The 18,969-nt window shown below is 37.3% G+C and overlaps 1 protein-coding gene across 1 annotated transcript in view; it reads left to right on the forward strand.

Annotated features, from left to right (window-relative positions):
* Positions 1 to 18,969, forward strand: part of ANK3 (ankyrin 3, node of Ranvier (ankyrin G)) — a 272,063-nt gene that overhangs the window by 117,870 nt on the left and 135,224 nt on the right. The window contains exons 19-23 of the mRNA XM_011953463.1: positions 5,126 to 5,224; positions 5,314 to 5,412; positions 5,909 to 6,004; positions 11,634 to 11,706; positions 11,877 to 11,939. Of these exons, the coding sequence (XP_011808853.1) occupies positions 5,126 to 5,224; positions 5,314 to 5,412; positions 5,909 to 6,004; positions 11,634 to 11,706; positions 11,877 to 11,939 (430 nt within the window). The remainder of the gene's footprint in view (positions 1 to 5,125; positions 5,225 to 5,313; positions 5,413 to 5,908; positions 6,005 to 11,633; positions 11,707 to 11,876; positions 11,940 to 18,969) is intronic.

Below are 18,969 nucleotides of genomic sequence, written 5' to 3' on the forward strand. Positions count from 1 at the left end.
CTGATTTTGACCATAGGTCTATATCTAGAAATATATACATAATTTTAGAGTATTAGGTAATAACTAAGTTTTTGGACAAAGGTAAGATAGGATAGAGGAAGCTATAGCTTGTTCAGTATCATGGGAACGTGAGAAGAAAAACGGGGATTATGTCTCAAGATATTGCTAGAAAATTAAGAAGATCTCAGAGGGCCTTAATGTACCAGGCTAAGCTGTTCAGCTTTTTATCCTGTTTGCGCTGAGAAGCCACTGAAGGTTTTAAACACAAACGTGATAAGATCAGCAGTCTGGTTTACAAAGATCCTGGGAAACAATGCAAAGAATAAGTTGATTTTAAACCTTGGAGCAGGGGCAGTTAGGCTATTGTGAAATCCAAATGAAGAATGAAGAAGGCCTGAACTAAGTGGCAGATGAGACACTGAGGAACAGGAGAGAAATTAGAGAAATAATTAAAAGACATACAAACAGGTAAGATTTGAAGACCTTTGGGAGTCCGAGGCAGGCATATCACAAGGTCAGGAGATTGAGACCCTCCTGGCTAACACGGTGAAACCCCGTCTCTACTAAAACAATACAAGGAAGTTAGCTGGGTGTGGTGGTGAGTGCCTGTAGTCCCAGCTACTCGGGAGGCTGAGGCAGGAGAATGGTGTGAACCCAGGAGACAGAGCTTGCAGTGAGCCAAGATGGTGCCACTGTACTCCAGCCTGGGCAACAGGGCAAGACTCCATCTCAAAAAAAAAAAAAAAAAGATTTGAAGACCATGTGTGTATGGGGACCGAGGAGAAGCAAGAAATTCAGGATGAAACTAAGGATCTGACCTGTGCAACTGGGTGATCACAAGTACCATTCAATGAGACAGAGAATAAAGGAGACAAAGCCAGTTGGGGAAAGAGGACTATGAGTTTTGTATTGAATGTGTTGAATTATAGATTACCTAGGGGCCATTCGAGTAGGAAAACCCAATAAACGACTCACATATTGATCTGGACACAGTAAAGGATGGCTGGACTAAAGATGCAGATTTCTGAATCATTGCAATAAAGGTATTAGCTGACACTGTGAAAGTAGGTGTAATCCTCAAGGAAAAATGTGGCACAAACCAAAGACAAAACCCTTGGGATCCACTCCATTTTACAGTGGATGGAGGAGGCAAAGGAGGGCCTGTCCAAAGGTAGAGGAGAAACGACGAAAGAATATGATAGGGCTGTCAAATTATGAAAAACTGTCAAAGTGTTTCAGATAAGAGAAGCTCAAAGTCCATGAATGCCATGCATGGCTGGGCACTTGGGATATTATAAAGCAGTTTTACTAGAGTAGTGGAGATGATGAAATGTAGGGAGAATGGGCGGAACAGTGAATGAAGATTATTTTTTTCAAGAAGTTTAGTTTTGAAAGGATAGAAACCTAGAGAAAAGGACAAATATTTGAAAGGAGTACTTTGTGTTTCTAAAATGGAAACATAAAAATATGTCTATAAGCTGAGATGAGCGTGCCAGAGGAAAGAAAAATGGTTAGCAAAATTATTTATTTTTTTTTGGTGGGGGATGGAGTTTCGCTCTTGTCGCCCAGGCTGGAGTGCAATTGTGTGATCTTGGCTCACTGTAACCTCCGCCTCCCGGGTTCAAGTGATACTCCTGCCTCGGCCTCCCAAGTAGCTGGGATTACAGGCACCCACCACCTGGCTAATTTTTTGTATTTTTAGTAGAGACAGGCTTTCGCCATATTGGGCAGGCTGATCTCAAACTCCTGACCTCAGGTGATCTGCCGGCCTCAGCCTCCCAAAGTGCTGGGATTACAGATGTGAGCCACTATGCCTGGCCTGGTTAGCAAAATTATAAGGGGTATCAGAAGTGGGATAGGCTGAGCCAGAGGTAGAAATGACAATTTTTCATTTTTCTTTTCTCTTTTCTTTTTTTTTTTTTTTTTGACAGAGTCTCACTCTGTTGTCCAGGCTGGAGTACATGGACATGATCATGGCTCACTGCAGCATCAACTTCCCAGGGTCTAGTGATCCTCCCACCTCAGCCTCCTGAGTAGCTGGGACTACAGACACATGCCACCACGTCTGGCTAATTTTTTTTTTTTTTTTTTTTTTTGTATTTTTAGTAGAGACTGGGTTTTTGCAATGTTGACCAGGCTGGTCTTGAACTCCTGGCCTTAGGTGATCTGCCCGCTTCAGCCTCCCAAAGTGCTAGGATTACAGGCATGAACCACCGCACCCGGCCTGATCTTTTCCTGTTTTCAATCATTAATTTACCAAAGATTTAAATTATTGAGCACTGATGATATGCCAAGCACTGTTTTCAGCATTAGGTAATAATAGCTAACCCTATGTGTCAGACACTGTTGAAATAATTGTTAACATAGTTAATCCTTATGACAACACAATGAGCTTGGTACTATTACTAAAGTCCATTTTATAATGCATAGAGAGGTTCAGTAACTTGTCCAAATTCACACAGATAGTAAGTAGCAGAGCTGGGTCCCAAACCCAGACAGTCTGCCTCTGAGGTCCAGGCTCCTGGCTGCTGAGACCCCCCTTCCCCTGTTCTCATCAGTCAGAAGTGCAGCCTAATCAGTGAATGGACGTAAACATCTACTACTTGGTAATCAAGAGAGGAAAAAAGGAAGGAAAGTAGTTAAAGACTCGAATGTATTTTGCAGGGTTTTGCTGAGCTCTATCCAGTTTTGCCCAAAGGAAGAAAGGAGAAACCTAATCATCTTATAATGATGTTATCAGTGAGGCAGCCATGGCAAAGAGGCAGAGGCTGCTCCGTTTGCTGGGCTATGGCTCTTCATTTGTTTGCTTGTTTATTTAGCTACTCCAGAAAAAATTAGCCTTTGAAAAATTGGTTACTGCTGATTGGAAAGCATTGCTCACGTCCCACCTCTCTGAGCGTATTTATGTGAGGTGCTATTTTGTATGGGAATGCCGGTAACGCCAGCGAATGGAGGAGCCCACATCTGATTTCTCTGAATGCAAGTTCAATCTTCTTGGCCATGCCCACATATTTTTGAAAAAACACTTTAGTGTTTGTGGAACAGCAAGAAGACCAGTGCCCTGGAGCATAGCGACCAAGGGAGAGAATGGTGGGAGGATTAAAAGATGTATGGATGGGGGATGAGGAGGATAGGGGAGACTAGAATTAGAGAACTCCTAACACTGTTTTATAATGATTTAGGGTTTTAGTAAGAATGAGATGGGAAGCTATGAGGATGAATAGAACTTGTTCATTAAAATATTTAGGCCAGGCATGGTGGCTCACATTTGTAATCCCAGCACTTTGGGAAGCCAAGGCAGGAAGATCACTTGAGCCCAGGAGTTTGAGACCAGCCTCGACAACATAGTGAGACCTCGCCCTACAAAAAATAGAAAAATTAGCCAGGCATGGTGTGGTGGTGTATGCCTGTAGTCACAGCTACTTGGGAGACTGAGGCAGGAGGATAGATTGAGCCCAGGAGGGGAGGCTACAGTGAGCCATGATCCCATCACTGCCCTCCAGCCTGGTAACAGAGCAAGACCCTGTCTCAAATAAATAAATAAATAATCAACCCTGTCTTAAATATATATATCTAATCAACACATCCATCTCAACAACTATTAGAAATGGTTGTATTATAACTTAGGCAAATTGACTAAAATCTCAAAGAATTTTTTAATATTTAGATTTTTAAAAAATATTGGGTCCACATGGTTTTGACTTGTAAGGGAAGTTCTTTGAACTTGGAAATAATGTTACTTCAATCAGTTAAACCAATTGTACTGAGCATTGATTGGACACATTATTTTCAAGCTTCCCTTATTAAGCAGTATTCTGATCATGAGTGCAGTATCTGAGTTCCTCTGTACTGAAAAGGAGAACCCTGCAAAGCAGGCAAATGGATTCTGGTCACCGAAAAGGAATGTCCTCCATCATGTATTAAGTGGCATTAGATGCTGTAAGTCAGTTTCCTCTATGTGGTTATGATGAGCTTTTCGGGGATAGTCTGGTCAGTGTGGGTACACTGGCAGTTTGTTTTGTGAGACAAAAAAGTACACATGTAAGAAAAAAAAAAGTCTACCAAGAGTCACCTCTCTAGGGCAGCACATCCCTGGTAAGGTATCTTCACCTTCTACAGTCAACAGTGGTTTGGGCATCTCTTTTTCAAATTCAAATGTATTCATTTGCTGGGGCCACTATAAAGACACTAGTGATATCATATAAAATACAGACCCCTGAAAATATGGATCACCCACCCCTATTCCTATTTAGAAGTACTGTAATAAAAGGTCAATGTTCTCGCTTTCAGAGATCTCGTATTGCCTGTGTCATTATGAACAGGGGCTCTGAAATTGCAGGGTAGTATGTTATAATGAACACAGCCATCTAGAGAAGGATCTGTAATATCCTTATTTAAAAAAAAAAAATTACCTAGATTGTATACAGACACATACATGCACAGAGAGAGAGAGAACTTATAGACCCTCAGGGGTCGGTGGATACTAATTTGAGAAACAATCCGTTTCTCTGTCTAAATCAGTGGTTTTCAAACTCTGAGACTCTAGGTAGGAAGGCGAAAAACTAACTTGATATACCTTGTTCAAGTTCATATTTCTCAGACCACCTGAGCTCACACCAGCCTCCCTCTTCCTTTTAGTGTTTCCGTGCTTCTTCCTGTCTCTATCAGGCATTCTGATAATCACCTCCTGCCTGTGTATTATTATTTAGCGCCTTCATTTTTGCCTAGATTTAAAGCTTTCAGAAAGTATTCAATAAACAAGTCAAGTCTCAATGAAGTGCTCTTCTGTCCCTGAACAAGAAGCTGCTGAATCAGTCTGTCTATGCTGTCAATTGGTCCATCTTTCCTTTCTATCTTGAAGAGTTCTAAGAACAAGATGAGCTGATAAAAAATAAAGCAAGAACTTTGGGGAGCTAACAATTTTATGGACAATGGTATTTTAATTTATACCTAAGTCTTATGCAGAGAATTATCAAGGGCAATTTTTTTTATATAGAGAAGAAGAAAAACCGACTTTTTCCAGCTCAAAAAGAAAGGTTAAATAATGATTTTGCGTCTGTTTAGGATAGCTGTTAGTAAAAGTATAATTATGATGCTTCTTTTTTTAAAAAAATAATAATTACAGATGGGATACACACCACTGCATGTGGGCTGCCACTACGGAAATATCAAGATTGTTAATTTCCTGCTCCAGCATTCTGCAAAAGTTAATGCCAAAACAAAGGTAAGCTTCTTCCTTTTTTGTTTCTGCCAGAATCATTTATTTTTGTTTCAAAGGAATTAAGAATCATCTCTTCCATCTTTCTTCTACAGAATGGATATACACCATTACATCAAGCAGCGCAGCAGGGACATACGCATATAATAAATGTCTTACTTCAGAACAATGCCTCCCCCAATGAACTCACTGTGGTAAGCACTCAGGGCCAGCTCAGGAGAAGAGGGAGGAGATAGATGGGCCTGGACTCTGGTGTCTTCTTACATTTTTCATTGTACTTTCATGAAGAGGCATAAACGGAGCATTCAGTAGAATGAGGAAAGAAGGACAATAACCATATTGTTCTGGACTGTTCAGAGAGAGATGATTACTGTTTTATAGGTGAAAACTACCTGCTGCATTGTCACCTAGCAGGAAGTACACATGTAAGAAAAAACAATTGTGTTGGTTTCATTGACTGCTTACTTAGAACGTTAAAAAGCCTCTTGGATTGCATGTGTAGCTGCCCAGACTTTACTGTGTGAGTGCAAACAGGTTAGGTGGGTTTTGTGCAAGGTATGTCTCTAGTGAAACACTTTTTTGTGTATGACAGCGGATGGGTCTGATGAGACACTCACTTTACATTTGGTATCAGCAAAAAAATGTGGAATGAGGCTTGCTAATTCCTCATTCACATTTTCCTTTTGCCAGAATGGGAATACTGCCCTTGGCATTGCCCGGCGCCTCGGCTACATCTCAGTAGTGGACACCCTGAAGATAGTGACGGAAGAGACCGTGACCACAACTGTAAGTAAGGAACGCAGAGCCTTGTTACCCTAGGAACCAGCTTTCAGCCAGTTTTCTTGGGCTTTCCTGAGATGAATGTTTTTTCCCATTCATAAACTAAGCACCATGTTTTAAAATACAGTCACCTCATTGTTGGTAGTCAGGATAGCAAAACTCTTATTGCTAATATGAATAAATATTTAAAACACTAAGAATACCTATTTAAGGCCGGGCGCGGTGGCTCAAGCCTGTAATCCCAGCACTTTGGGAGGCCAAGACGGGTGGATCACGAGGTCAGGAGATCGAGACCATCCTGGCGAACACGGTGAAACCCCGTCTCTACTAAAAAATACAAAAAACTAGCCGGGCGAGGCGGCGGGCGCCTGCAGTCCCAGCTACTCGGGAGGCTGAGGTAGGAGAATGGCGTGAACCCGGGAGGCGGAGCTTGCAGTGAGCTGAGATCCGGCCACTGCACTCCAGCCTGGGCGACAGAGCGAGACTCCGTCTCAGAAAAAAAAAAGAATACCTATTTAAAAGATCCATTTGTAGCTATAGGGTTTTTACTTCCATATACAGCTAAATGTATTTATTTATTTGTTTGCTTTGATATAATAAGTTTTTAATGAAATGATGGTGAAGGCAGAAATTTTTTAACATCCTTCCTTGGCAATATAAAGAAACTGAAAACTCGAAGTTGCTTCCTTAAAAATGTTTTAATGCACAAATGGTACGTGGATCCATTATCATTCCTGTGAAAAATGTTTACGTTGTTTTAAAAAAATCCAGATGGATCAGAACTGGTTTTACCTGCTACTGTCACTCATCTTCTGTCCACCTATTGGAGTTTTCATAAGAAACACAATAGACTGTTTTGTTAAAATTTAAAGTGGATCTTTACCAGGAGGCCCTGTTACATCAACTACATTTTTACAAGCTGCAGTCTCTAGGATAAGTCACTCCTTTCCAACCCCATCTGGTACCTTTGAACAGCATCAAGATTTGGTAACTTTGGAATTAAGAGCAAATATTACATGGTATCAGAGGCTTATTTGAGTTATTCCTAATTCCATAACTCAACACGTAGGCCTGAGGTTGACTCTTAACAAAGTAAATATAGGACTCTGGAACATTTTGAATTATCAGCTCTGTCCCCTTTTCTCTTCGACCACTTTCCAACGTGAAGGAGAAAATGGTTAGCATCTGCAAATTAGTTTGTATACCCAGTGCTTTTTGTGAAGAATGGGTTTCACAAAAAGGGTTGAGGGTCTCTGTAGCTACCTGCAGTTTGAGTTTTCTGGCAGTTTTACTCACAAGCCTGCTGATTACGGTAGAAAAATTTTGTAATTTGTGAAAGAGAAAACAATTGTTTCAATGGAGTAGAACAATGATTATCAACCAGCACACATTCTGAACTTCAAGATACACTTTGTCTAAGAGATAAATTTCCACATGTTGCTTTCATACACCTCTTGAGGACTTTATTATATTTAAATATATCATTAAGTTCTCAAAAAAAGTGTTCAAACCAATAATGTTTATTACCTTTAATTTTATATCCCATGTAGCTCTATCTAGGATGGAAAAGGAGAAGAGGGCAAACTATTTAACGACAGCCAACTGTCACAATGCTATAAAGATTTGAAATCATTGCAGTAAATAGATAATATTAATACTTCTATTTCAATGTTAAAAGACTTGAGACATGTAAAAGTTCAGAATACATATCTTATTTGGTTGAATGTAGATTACTTTCTCACCTATTAGGAAATTTCAAAACGTTTCTTCAAAAAGGCTTTAAGAAAAAGTAGAGTTGAGAACAAAATAAAGTTATAACTTCAAAAAATTGACTGAAAGACAGAGAAAGGTCTCAGAGCTCCATCAAGTTCCCATGAGAAGAGAGAATGTGTTACGGGAATAGTGCCTTTTCACTCTCAACATCATCAGCCATCCTTGTTGGTGACTTTCTACAAAAAAGAGAAGACACTATGCATGCTAATTGGAAAGGTCCAGTTTGCCTAGTGAAGAAAAGAAGGCTTCCACTAAAGAAGTGTTCACATCAATTAAAAAACAGTCCATAGAAATCTCTAAAATTTTGTCCAGCATTGTGGTATTTGGTACATTATCTCAAGCTGAGACACCACCTTGTCAGCCTTGCTTTAGTGGTTACGTGTAAACTAGCTCAAACAGGACTGATGTAATTCAGGGTGGAGTCTATGACTTTAAGCTAATAACTATAGCTCAGCCTCCACCACGGGCATGATATTTGTATAGCCAGTTACTGGGACTCCAGCAGCCGTTGACTCTATAAGCAGACTTCAGTTTTTCAAAACAAAGAGAATGTCTTTTCCATATTAGTAAAATACATGATGTGGCAATGCTGAGAGAGATGGTTTAGTTAATTAGACTACAATCAACACAGCATACCAAACTGAATGGATAGAAGCTGATATTCAAAAGATGTGAATTGTATCTATCAAAACTGCATTGTTTAAAATACCCAATTACTTCATATGTAAGGAGCAGAATACCTCTAGCACGCAGATATTGGTTGCTAGTACCATTCTCTACTAAAAGCAAACAGTGCTTTTTGGAGAAATGGCTGAATCTAAGGCTAGCAAAGGAAATATATAAGATGAGCCTGGAACATCTTAGAGTGTCAAAAAGTAAGGAAATGCTCCTCCCTCCCCCAACAAAAGTAAATAAACTAATACAGAGACACAATGGTGGGGGGTATGTCGAAGGGACATAGGAATTAACTAAAAGAGTTCCTAATGGCCATAGCTGGAACAATTTGAGCAAAAATAAATAAATATAATAGTATTGAAGTATGGTACAAACTGTAAAATAACTATCCATGAATTCATACTATTATACATAAGTAATTCAATAAATGGAAAAGAAGAGACAAATGTCTCAAGCAAAAGAATTCCAAATAATGTATGAAAATACTTCACTCTCAAAGTGGAACTATACTTCCTCACTGCTTACGTGTGGGCTGAACATCATGATTTCTTTGCAAAGAAAACAGTATGGAAGCAGGGGGAAATAAAGTAACTTTAGAATGGAGAAACCTGACAAATCCTGCCTCAGCCATATGATCAAGGTCAACATCAACAATGATAAGTCATGTTGATGGTATGTACCCTTGATACAATGTGGTGAAATGGCACTTTTCCTCTATGATCTTCCTCCCTAAAACATACAGCCCCAGTCTATTCATTAAAAAGAAAAAAGTAAAGAAAAGAAAGAAAAAAAAAAAAACCTATGAGACAAGCCCCAGTTGATGGACATATCTGACCAGTACACTGCAAAACTGTCAAGGTCATCAAAAACAAGGAAAGTCAAATGCAAATCAAGACCACAATGAAATACCATCTCATACCAATCAGAATGGCAATTATTAAAAAGGCAAAAAACAACAGATGCTGACGAGGCTGGAGACATAGGAATGCTTTTACACTGTTGGTGGGCATGTAAATTAGTTCAACCATTATGTAAGATGGTATGGCAATTCCTCAAAGACCTAGACCCAGAAATATCAGTTGACCCAGCAGTCCCATTAATGAGTGTATACCCAAAGGGATGTAAGTTATTTTATTACAAAGATACATGCATGTGTATGTTCATTGCAGCACTATTCACAACAGCAAAGATGTGGAATCAACCCAAATGCCCATCAATGATAGACTGGATAAAGAAAATGTGGTACATATGCACCATGGAATACTGTGTAGCCATTAAAAAGGAATGATATCATGTCCTTTGCAGGGACACGGATGGATCTGGAAGCTGTTATCCTCAGCAAACTAACAGAGGAACAGAAAACCATACACCACATGTTCTCACTTATAAGTAGGAGCTGAACAATAAGACCACGTGGACACAGGGAGGGGAAGGACACACACTAGGGCCTGGGGGCGGGGAGGGAGAGCACCAGGATAAATAGCTCATGCATGTGGGGCTTAATACCTAGGTGATGGGTTGATAGGTGCAGCAAACCACCATGGCACACATTTGTTTACCTATGTAACAAACCTGCACAGACATTGCACAATGTCCTGCACATTTAACCTGGAACTTTACATTAATTTTTTTAAAAAAACAAGGAAAGTCTGAGAAATTGCCATAGCCCAGAGGAAACTAAGGAGACACAACTAAATGTAATACAGTATCCTCGATGGGATCTTGGAACATAAAAAGGACATTAAGCAGAAACTAAAGAAAAATGAATAAAATATAAACTTTAATAATAATGTATCAATGTTGCTTCATTAATTGTGATATTTTCCAGGCTAATAGAAGATTTAATAATAGGCCAGGCACAGTGGCTCATGCCTGTATTCCCAGCACTTTGGGAGGCTGAGGCAGGTGGACCACCTGAGGTTGGGAGTTCGAGACCAGCCTGGCCAACGTGGTGAAAACCCGTCTCTACTAAAAATACAAACATTAGCCAGGCTTGGCCATGCACATCTGTAATCCCAGCTACTCGGGAGGCTGAGGCAGGAGAATCGCTTGAACCTGGGAGGCAGAGTTTGCAACGAGCCGAGATTATGCCATTGCACTCCAGCCTGGGCAACAGAGTGAGACTCGGTCTCAATAATAATAAAATTAATAAAGATTTTAATAATGGGGAAACTTGGTGTGGGGTATATAGGACCTGTCTATACTATCTTCACAATTATTCTATAAATCTCAAACTCTTCTAAAAATAAGTTTGTTTTTAAAACTGCTCCATTGCAGTATTACATGCTGGAAAAGACATCAAATAATGCTTTATTTCAACAGGATAATTGGGGCTAGGGGTAGAAATCACATTACCAAGTATTATCTCTAAGAAACTATGAATTTGTACCTTTTTTTATTTTTAACAATCTGGCTTTTTTTCAGTTGTCTTATTTAAACGTGTGTGTGTCTTCCCTTGTACCATTAGTGTCTCGTATGCTGAGAATTAAAATTTAAAAAACTCTCTTTTAAACTAAAGTCACTAAGAATTTCTTATCAGTGATGCTGACAGTGTCTTTTGGATGGATATAATCTAAGCTATTAAAGAGCAAGTAAAAGAGGCAGTAGGCATTTGCTGCATAACGTACTGTTCTTTAGATTTTGGGGAAGGCTAAAATGATCTGCCAATGCATCACCTTTAAAGTATTTTTTCATACACATTGTTGTAAAGATTATTGTTGTAAATATTATTTTAATATTTTCATTTATCCTAGGAATTTAAAATTACATATAAGAGGAGAACACAAAATAGATGGAAAGCTTGGCACAAGTAACAGACACATATTTCTTGCAGTTCATTTGGCTTTTCCTCAGCCAAGACCTTTCATGGAATGGGGTGGCAGATTCATCGACCATGAAACAGTACGGCAGTGGAGTAGGGGGGGCAGAATCTTCTCTTTTCCTTTGAAAAGCTTTATTAGAGACCTAAATCTTTTAAGCTGTGGTGCTTTGCCACTAGAATGCTTTCACTGTGTACTCCTGTGTTCTTGTATATGGTGACAACCTTTGTGCCACTAAGGGACAACAATTCTGATGTCATTTTACACGTGGGAGATTCAGGATATTCAACACACGCATTCCACAAGAAACCGATTAATTCAGAGATAAATGAAAAGGCCCACTAAAATGACTGCTTTTTTGTTACTAGACCGTCACAGAGAAGCACAAAATGAATGTTCCAGAAACGATGAATGAAGTTCTTGATATGTCTGATGATGAAGGTATGAAAATGTTCTTTGAGTTCACAATAATTATAAGTGAGTGTGTATTTCGTTTGCTTCCTGAAGAAAGTCCATTGCAAAAATGTTTTTCAGGAATATTGAAATGTTTTGTTGTAATATCAAAAGTATGTATTTTTCATCCACTTATATTGTCCGCTTAAATCATGCAGTTCGTAAAGCCAATGCCCCTGAAATGCTCAGTGATGGCGAATATATCTCAGATGTTGAAGAAGGTATTTGTAAATTTTTATTGTGATGAAACTTAACTACTACCAACTTTATCTTTCATTTCTTATCTTTGAAATATAATATTTCCTTGAGTTACTAATTTTTCATATTATCTTGAGACTATTAATTTGTGTATTATTTAAATAATGTATATCTGGTAGTATTAGCTCTCCTTTTTCAGTCTCTTTGAATCCTCTTTCCTTAAACCCGTTTCCTAACTTTGAAATATAAAAGTATCACTAATTATCTGGATTACTTGCCTTCTATTTGTTTCTATCAAACGGAATACTGATGCTTTTATTGTTTGCATCTGAAATCTAGAAAGAGAAAAGGGATTAGTATTTATGATTACATTATTTTTTAAAACAAGAGAAGTTTCCTTATAGGAAATCCTTTTAAATGCCCTAAGATTTGCCCATTCTGCTAAGCTTTGTAGAAAAAGCAGCTTTTGATCTTGAACTGATAATGAAAACAACCTGAAAAAAACTTTTGAAATAGAAATTTTCAATAATGATTTAATGAAAGAGATCAAAATATTATTATAGCTATCCTTTATGTGTTTTCAGAAATTGGTTTCTGTCTTGCTTAAAAACCAATACTTTGACCAGGTCATGATATACAGGTATATCAATGAGTGGCATCTTTAAAAGGTCCATTGGAAAACAAGCATTTTTATAGTGAGTAAATATTGTACAGATGACACATTTTGGAGTTTCACTGAAATAACAAAATATTTACCATGGGAAAATTATATTTAACTGTTTTTCTTGCATCATTTGAATCTCCCAAATGATAGGAGATCATCAAATACATTCTACCCTATTGTGACCTCCATTTGCCACCTCTCATGTAGTAGCTTTCTTTTGGGTTAGTCTTAGTGCTACTAGTCTTTTTTTGCCTTTAAGTAATCTTCCCTATTTTAATTTATATGATTTCTTTCTTTGAGTTGCACAGATTTCAGTGGGAACCTACAGAGTGGGAAAGCCTACCTGGTCCGAAGCCACTTCAGTCTTTTTGTTATCCAATCAATGACTTCCCACTATAATGCATTGTGACCAGGGACTACACACCCCAATAAGCTAATGTCCTGGTGGTCATTTAGGGTCCCTGGAGGATCTGGCTTAATGTTTGTAAATGTTGTTTTGATTAATGCTAAAGACTTTTACTTGCTTTTCTTTCTTTTTCTCTGAAACATCAGCTATACATTTACCTCCCTTCTATCCCCAGATGGATAATATTTGTTACGGTCTTTAGGACTTTGAGAGTAATATGCCTACTGTCATTATATTTCTTTGCCTTCTCATACATTTCAGAGTAACTTCTTCTGTGCAGAAGATAAAAGAAAAAATAATATTCTTACATAGATGTTTACACACAGAAAACATGATGTCAAAAGTATGTTTGTCAAATGAAATTGTTAGAAATCATAGTATGACAATCATAGACCTAAAAATGTACTGGTCGTTAACAAAATGTCCAAAATTACCCCCATTGATGAGAGGCCAAGTTTGAATGGACTATCTAACAGCCTTATACATATGAATAACTAACCAAATAATTTCAAAAACGGAGATTTTGAATGTGTAAATTTGAACTTACTTGACCTCGTTACTTAACTAGAAATGTGTTTATCTCAGCTTGGGAATTTGAAATTGGCAATTTTAAATTCTCATTTTATCCATCTTTTCTTTAAAATCTTTGGCCCTTACTTTAGTATGTCCAGGGCTGTTGGAATCAAATGGCTTTTGATTTTGTGGTATTGCCGAATTTAATTGTTGAAAAGGACTCCTTAAAGGTCACTCAGTCTGAAGAAACATCTGCTAGAATCTCATCTGCTTAGGATCTCCTGTGCCCAAGCCCTTCAAATAATGAGAATTCTTTCATTCTTAAACCGCCTAGTACATTTGGACAATTCTGTCTTAAAAATTCTTCACGTTATTGAACTTCCTGTAGCTTCTACTCATTGAGTCGAGATTTGGTATATTTGACCAAGTTGATGGGAAGACTACAGTCTACATAGTATTTGGAACAAAATCTGCCTTTTCTGTGTGACAATCTTTCAGATATTTAAAAATACTTTTTCTATTACTTCTTGGTTTTATTTTATTTTTTTTCAGGTATATCATTGCTACCTCCTTCTATTGTTCCCCTCACCAACCTGGTCGCCCTCTCCTGTGCATGTTTCAACATGTCTGTGCCATCTCAAGTTGAGGTGACCAGAACTGAACACAATATTTGAGTGTAGTCTCATCAAAGCAGAGTATAGCAGGGCTATTGCATTCTCCATGGAAGATGTTAAAAGTCCATTTTTGAAGATTAAGATACTTTTGAGGTTATAATACACTTCTAATTTGAGTCATATTAGTATTACTGTCTGCTAAGGTCCCTAAATTTTGCTTACAAGAGCTTTAGTAAGGCACATTTGCCCTATTATGTATTTATGTTTTCTTCTGCTGTATAAATTAGCATTTCTAACTACTGCAAATTCCAAAACAAACCATTTAGAAATTTTGATTCTAAAAGGACCCCTACAACTTTAATGATAATTTTAACTTCTGACTCATTTGCCTGATAGTCTTGCCAGAACTTTGATTGTCATTTTAGTTAGATTTAGTGTCACCCATTTGAGTAAGCTCCTATGCAGCTGTGGCAAATGTTGATTTCCATGAAGCCATAGGCATGTTGTGAGTATAACTATCTACAAGAACCAGTGAGAGATCATCACATTGGTATCCCAGGGTACTAAAGAATAATAGCAGCTTTTAAAAGCAAATAAAAATAAGCAATATAGGCTGCCAGTTTGTCTCAAGAAAGAAAATAAAAATGAGTTTGTAATAAGGGAAAATAAAATTTTAATCTGATTCTAAAAATAATCTGCTGTAAGTAGATATTTAAAATTTAAAATGAATAAGATAAAAAATCAAAAATCAAAAGTAAAATAAATATTAAGGAAGAAATGCCAAGAGTAGTCTATCTCTTCTTTTTCATTCTCTTTTCCTTTTTCTTCTTTGCTTTCTCCTTATCATCTTCCTCTTTCTTTTGCACACTGTGAGAAACTAGTGTAAGTAAAAGAATGTTTGGATTCATTTCTCAAAAAAAAAATAAAAATTAAGGAATACAAGACTGGACAATGTTATCATTTAATGAGGTGGGAGAACAGTGGGGCCAAGATGCAAAGTTGAACACAGATCGAAGCATCAGCAAAGCAGAGCAGTAGAAGAGGTCAAGCAACTTTGTCCAAGGCAGGTTTTTAAGCTCTCATTAGGCAGGTGGGGGCTAAGCAGAGCTTCTCAGAGGGTCAGATGCATATGTAGATACCTTACTGCTCTACTGTCTCCTGTTCCAGAAAATACCGATTCATATAACATTCATATAACTTTAATATACGTACAAAAGTAGTACCTTGATTTTAGTGCTAGTTTGATTCTTACGTTTTGCAATTCTGTTTGTAATTGAAAATATGAAAGTGTGTGTGTATAGAAGAAAGAAGAGAGAAGGAAGGAAGGAAGAAAAGAAGGAAGGAAGAAGAAAGAGAAAGGAAAGACAGAAAAAGAGGGAAAATTGAGATTAAGTTTCAAGTGATTGAGTTTGGCGTCTCCTCCCAAGGGATTTCACATTGGCTTTGGTTCAACTCTGATCTTAAATTGCAACTGCCTATAAAATGTATTTTATAAATCGGGGCGGGGGGGTATAAAATGTTATTTCAGCTTGAGAATTCTAGTGGATTGGAGTATAGTTACAGATCGAAAGAGCTATAAATGGGACATAATGAGAAGTGGAATTAAGCCATGCAAAGTAAAAATCTAAAAGGCAGCTCTATGAAATATGACTCTACTAAACAGGTTTACGAGACAGCAGCTGGTGAGATAAACTCCTGCTAGGAACAATTTCCTAATTCTAAGCTACTTTTGAATTTGATAGGGCTGAAAAATATCTTTCTGAATCAAATGCAGACACTAAATATTAAAAGAAAAAATAAGAGGCTAAGTGTACATGTAAAAATATCAAGTAGGTGTAAGTTTGAGATCTAATAAAGCGATAAAATTTTAGCAGATAATAGAGTGACATGAGGGGTAAGAAAAGTCATGTTCAGCTTTGCGCCAAATTTAGTGGCCAGTGGAAGCCACAGCAAATTAAAAATCCACCGATTTCAAATAACTGAAGGGACAAGTTGGAGTCTTGTATGTCTATCCCTGCCATTACACTGATGAGGAAGGAAAGCCCAAATACACACTGAATGGTCTTTCCAATGAGGTTTGTGGCAGAGCTGGACAAGAAGACTGATCTGACACTCCGTAGTTTTAGATCATCTCATTCCCCTGCCCTCAAAGTCCAGTCAAGTAAAACACTGGCAGGAGAGAAGGAACACATAGATCTGTAACTGGTTGTGATCAGTTGCTTGCAAACAACACTGCATAGATCATCTCTTTCATTGCTATTCCAACTTGAAATGCTTCTTATATAGAGAGCCCAAGAATGCTTATTTTTAGCTTCAAAAAAGGGTGTGTGTTAAGGAAAAGGAACAAATCATGTTCTTGGAAACTATCAGAAGGTAATAAGAATATTTTAATTTATAATTATGGATACATAATAATTGTACATATTTATGGGGTATATGTGATATTTTGATACAATTATATAATGTGTAATGATCAAATCAAAGTAATTGGGTTATGTGTCACCTCAAGCATTGATCATTTCTTTGTGTTTGCAACACTCCGGTTCCACTCTTTTAATTCTTTTGAAATATATTGTTAACTATAAATTATTGTTAACTATAGTTGCCCTCTTGTGCTACCAGACACTAGATCTTATTCCTTCTAGCTAACTGTATTTTTGTGCCAAGTAACCATCCCCTCTTTATCCCCACTCTTTCCAGCCTCCTGAAGTCATCATTCTACTCTGTATCTCCCTGAGTTCAGTTTTTTTTCAGTTCCCACATATGAGTGAGAATATGCTAAATTTATCTTTCCATGCCTGGCTTACCTCACTTAAGATAATGTCTCCCACTCCATCCATGTTTTTGAAAAAAAACAAAACAAAACAGGATTTCATTCTTTTCTGTGGCTGAATAATATTGCATTGTGTGTATATTTTCTTTATCTATTCATCAGCTGATGGACACAGGTTGATTCCATATCTTGGCTACTATGAATAGTGCTGCAATAAACAAGGGAGTGCAAATATCACTTTGCAATACTGATTTTCTTTATTTTATTTGGATGTATACCCAGCAGTGGGATTTCTGGATCATATAGCATTCTGTTTTTTGAGGAACCTCCATACTTTTCTCTATAGTAACTGTACTAATTTTCATTTCTACCAATAGTGTATGAGGGTTCCCCTTTCCCCATTTGCTGTTGGGACATAGAAATGATACCGATTTTTATATGTTGATTTTGTATCTTGAATTTTACTAAATTTGTTTTATCAGTTCTGATAGGTTTTTGGAGGAGTCCTTATGTTTTTCTAAATAGAAGATTTTGTCATCTGCAAATAAGGATAATTTAACTACTTCTTTTCTAATTTGGATGCTCTTTATTTCTTTCTCGTGTCTAATTGCTCTGGCTAGGGCTTCTAGTACTGTGTTGAATGCAAGTGATGAAAGTGGGTGTCCTGGTCTTGCTCCAGATCTTAGAGGAAAGGATTTCAGTTTTTCCCCATTGAGTATGATACTAGCTGTGGGCCTGTTGTTTACGGCTTTTATTGTATTGAGGTATGTTCCTTCTATACTAGTTTTTTGACCATGAAAGGATATTGAATTTTATTGAATGCTTTTTCAGCATGAATTAAATGATCATATGGATTTGTCCTTTTTTCTGTGGATATGATGTATCACATTGATTCATTTGCATGTGTTGAACCATCCTTGCATCCCTGGGTAATGACTCCCATTTGATCATGATGAATGATCTTTCTAATATGTTGTTATATATGGTTTGCTAGTATTTGAAGATTTTTTGCATTTATGTTCATCAGAAATATTGGCCTGTAGTTTGCTTTTGTGTGTGTGTGCATCTTTGCCTGGGTTTGGTATCAGGGTAATACTGGCCTCATAGAATGAGTTTGGAAGTGTTCCCTCAATATTTTTTTGGAATAATATAAGTAGGATTAATATTAGTTCTTTTTTTAAAATGCTTGGTAGATTTCAGCAGTAAAGCTATCAGGTCCTGGGCTTTTCTTTAATGGGAGACTTTTTATTACTACTTATGTCTTGTTATTCATTAATAGTCTATTAACGTTTTCTGTTTCTTCATGATTAAATCTTTGTAGGCTTTATGTGTCTAGTAATTTATCCATTTCTGACAGGTTTCCCAATTTTTTGGCATATAGTAGTTACTCATAACAGTCTCTAATGAGTCTTTGAATTTTTGCAGTATCACTTGTAATGTCTCTGTTTTCATCCCTGGTCTTATTTATTTGGGTCTTCTCTTTTTTTAGGTGGTCTGGTTAAAAGCTTATTGATTATCTTTTCAAAAACCAACTTTTTGTCTTGTTGATCTTTTGTAGTACATTTTTAGTCTCAATTTAATTTATTCCTACTCTGATGTTTACTATTTATTTTCTTCTATAAATTTTGAGTTTGGTTTACTTTTGCTTTTCTAATTCTATAAGCTGCCTCATTCAGTTGTTTATTTGAAGTTTCCCTGCTTTTTTGATGTAGGCATTTATTGCTATTAACTCCTCTTTTAGTACTATGTTTGCTGTCTCTCGTAGGTTTTAGTGTGTTGTGTTCCCATTTGCTTTTGTTTCAAGAAATTTTTAAAATTTTCTTTTTAATTTCTTCATTGACATAATGGTCATTCAGGAGCATATTGTTTAATTTCCATGTGTTTGCATAGTTTCCAAGGTTTCTCTTGCTATTGATTTCTATTGTGATCAGAAAAGAGCCTTGACATGATTGCAATTTTTCTTTTTTTTTTTTTTTGAGACGGAGTCTCACTCTGTCACCCAGGCTGGAGTGCTGTGGCTGGATCACAGCTCACTGCAAGCTCCGCCTCCCGGGTTCACGCCATTCTCCTGCCTCAGCCTCCC

Source organism: Colobus angolensis, unplaced genomic scaffold (assembly GCF_000951035.1).
Source record: "Colobus angolensis palliatus isolate OR3802 unplaced genomic scaffold, Cang.pa_1.0 Scaffold361, whole genome shotgun sequence".
In the NCBI taxonomy this organism is placed as follows: Eukaryota; Metazoa; Chordata; class Mammalia; order Primates; family Cercopithecidae; genus Colobus; species Colobus angolensis.